Here is a 2,539-nt window from a genome sequence, read left to right as displayed (position 1 = left end):
TTGCTTATATGGAAGCCAGGCAGTTTCTGTTTATAACATCCAGTGTCTTTTACTACTTGATTTTCCATTTACCTATACATGTATTTTGAAATTTTCCTGGGTCAAGCTATGAATTCTAAACTAGACCTTTTGTCCAATGGTAGTGCTTGATATACCTTAACGTACATTCAACATATGTTGAAGAAATTTTCGTTAAAGCCCAGATATGTCCATCAACATAGGAAAAGTGGAACTGTATCTCTTAGTACTAGAGTATGATTTTACTGTGGACTCAAAACAGGCCTTTGAAATTGGACACATCACAAAATGTATGAAGCTTTTACTCTCTCTTGAGAAGTGAGTTGGTATTCTGCTTTTAGGACAAGGGAGATCTGTGTGAAATCAACCTTTGTGACATTATTTGACTAACATGGCCTTAAGAGAGACACTAATTAATGTGAAAATTTTAACCTATTCTTTGTGACCCATCCATATTGTACTACTTTTTTTACCATTCATTTAGAAAATGGTATGAAATGTATACATTCTATATCACAAATTAAATATAATCTTTGGACAAAAATCTGTTCATTTTGTAATTTAACCTACAATATATTTTCCATCTACTTCAAAATGACATATGTGGCTTCCTTCAAAATAGACCATATATCACCCTCTTCCATAGTGAGGGCACCTGTTAAAATCTAGGCAAAGGTAGGAGCAAGTGCATTTGAACTAAGCAACCCAAGTACAAAGATTGAAAACATCTGCAAAAGAGGTATTCAATTTTTGCGTGGAGAAGGTGCAAAAGTAAACCAAGAGATCTGAAGCATAATGCATTAATTTATTCTTTAATAAACGGAGCAAACATAGGAACATATCTGTTATATTTGTTAAGACACACTGCTTGACTGATCTGTAAAGACCTAAGCAATTTTCAAATAACATTATTGTCTTACAGTCCATAAAGTCTACATTTTCTGCATATACAATTAAAATGTGCATTACACAGAAAAAAAATTTGCATCACTCATGTTGGCAATCACGTAACTGGATAAATTCTGACCTTCTATAAAGACTTTGATAACACTCATCAAAGAAATTATTAAAACATATTTACACACAGAAAGAACAAACAAGAAAGTCGGTTAAATAAAAAAGCAAACGTCAATAGAGATCTCACGTGAGCTTAGGGCACCAAGGCTTGTCCTTAGTCTGTTCCTTGGCCTTGCATCTTGTGCCATCCTTGGCTGCATTCTCAGCTTGAACTTTGTTGTCCTCCTCCCAGGAGATACCTGGATAAGGGAATTCATCGTCCTCGATGAGAGCCTCGTGGTACTTGATCAGAAAGTCCAGGACTTCCTCCTTGCAGTTTTCAGAATAGGCTCTCTGACCCCACAAGAACTCATAGAGGGGAGGATCACTGTCAGAGACCTGGCGGTACTCCAGGTACTTTTCCTGAACTAGCACTTGGGTGATGAGCTTCCTGGCATCCCCAAAGATAATGTGTGGGGTTCTATCGTAGACACCTATCTGATTCAGGTAGTGCCAGATTTTCCCCTCAGAGGCGCAGTAGCCATTTATGTAGATGACACTCAGGAGAGGAATCAGAATCCCCATGGTGGGGACACACAGCTGGAGGCTGTTGCTCCCATTAACGTCCAAATGTAGCTTGCTGACAAGCTTGAAGTATTTTCCAGTAGGCTCCACTTCTTTCAGCTCAAGGCCAAAAGCAAAATACAACTGATGGCAGGCTCTTTTGAGGATCTCAGGGAATTTTTCCTTGAGCCTGTAGTTGATAACTCTCACCATTTCTCCCCTCCTCATAGGCTGCTTAATTTTGTACTTGCTGAGCATGTAATGCATCAGCATTTCTGTCTTGCTCTTTAAGAGATCATTCATTGGGGTCTCACGAGAGGAGAGAGTCCCAGCTGCTCTGACCCTAGAAGTGACTTGGCCCTTGATCCCTTTGCCAGAACTTCTGATGGTAAGGCCTGTACCAGCATCCGCAGGAGGTACAGGTGACTGAGATGTGTGGGGGAAGCCAGCAGCAAATATGCTGGGAAAAGCATCTGCAGAAGCATGTGCAGAGGAAGAGGGTAACACTCCTTCTTTTGCTGCTCTGACCTGAGCACCTTTGAGCTTCTGGTGCTGGACTCTGTTTTGGTCACGTCTCTCACGAGCACGTGCCTTACTCTTCTTTCCTCGGGGCATGATGTGTATGACCAGGGATGGCAGCTGGCAGGAATGTTGGTAGCAGAGCAAGTGACAGGGAAACCTGCATCAGGAAAAGGAGACACTGTGAATCCATTCAGCATGTTGGTAGCCTTTGTCTTTCTCATTGCCACCTTTCCTTCCCTAATTTCCATGAGTGCAGTGCTCTCATAATCCTCTGCCCTTCCCCACATACACAGCGTTCTGTTCATATTGTAAGTTCTGCTGAGGTACAGCCAGGCTCCCTGTCTTTTGATGTTTGAGCCTTGTCACTCCTACTCATAGTACTGTGATACTGTCCTGAGTATGTAAATTGTCCCTGGAATCCAGAGGAAGTTAGCTTTCG

At 41.4% G+C, this 2,539-nt stretch overlaps 1 protein-coding gene across 1 annotated transcript; it reads right to left on the bottom strand.

The window, feature by feature from the left end:
- Positions 1–1,158: 1,158 nt before the first annotated feature.
- LOC101611376 (melanoma-associated antigen B4-like) lies at positions 1,159–2,193 on the bottom strand. Its single transcript, XM_004653814.2, has one exon. The coding sequence runs from the start codon at positions 2,191–2,193 to the stop codon at positions 1,159–1,161; it is 1,035 nt and encodes a 344-aa protein (XP_004653871.2).
- Positions 2,194–2,539: the final 346 nt, after the last annotated feature.

This window comes from Jaculus jaculus, chromosome X (assembly GCF_020740685.1).
Source record: "Jaculus jaculus isolate mJacJac1 chromosome X, mJacJac1.mat.Y.cur, whole genome shotgun sequence".
In the NCBI taxonomy this organism is placed as follows: domain Eukaryota; kingdom Metazoa; phylum Chordata; class Mammalia; order Rodentia; family Dipodidae; genus Jaculus; species Jaculus jaculus.
Note: the sequence above shows the minus strand (reverse complement) of the source record. Positions and strands in the feature narration are given on the sequence as shown.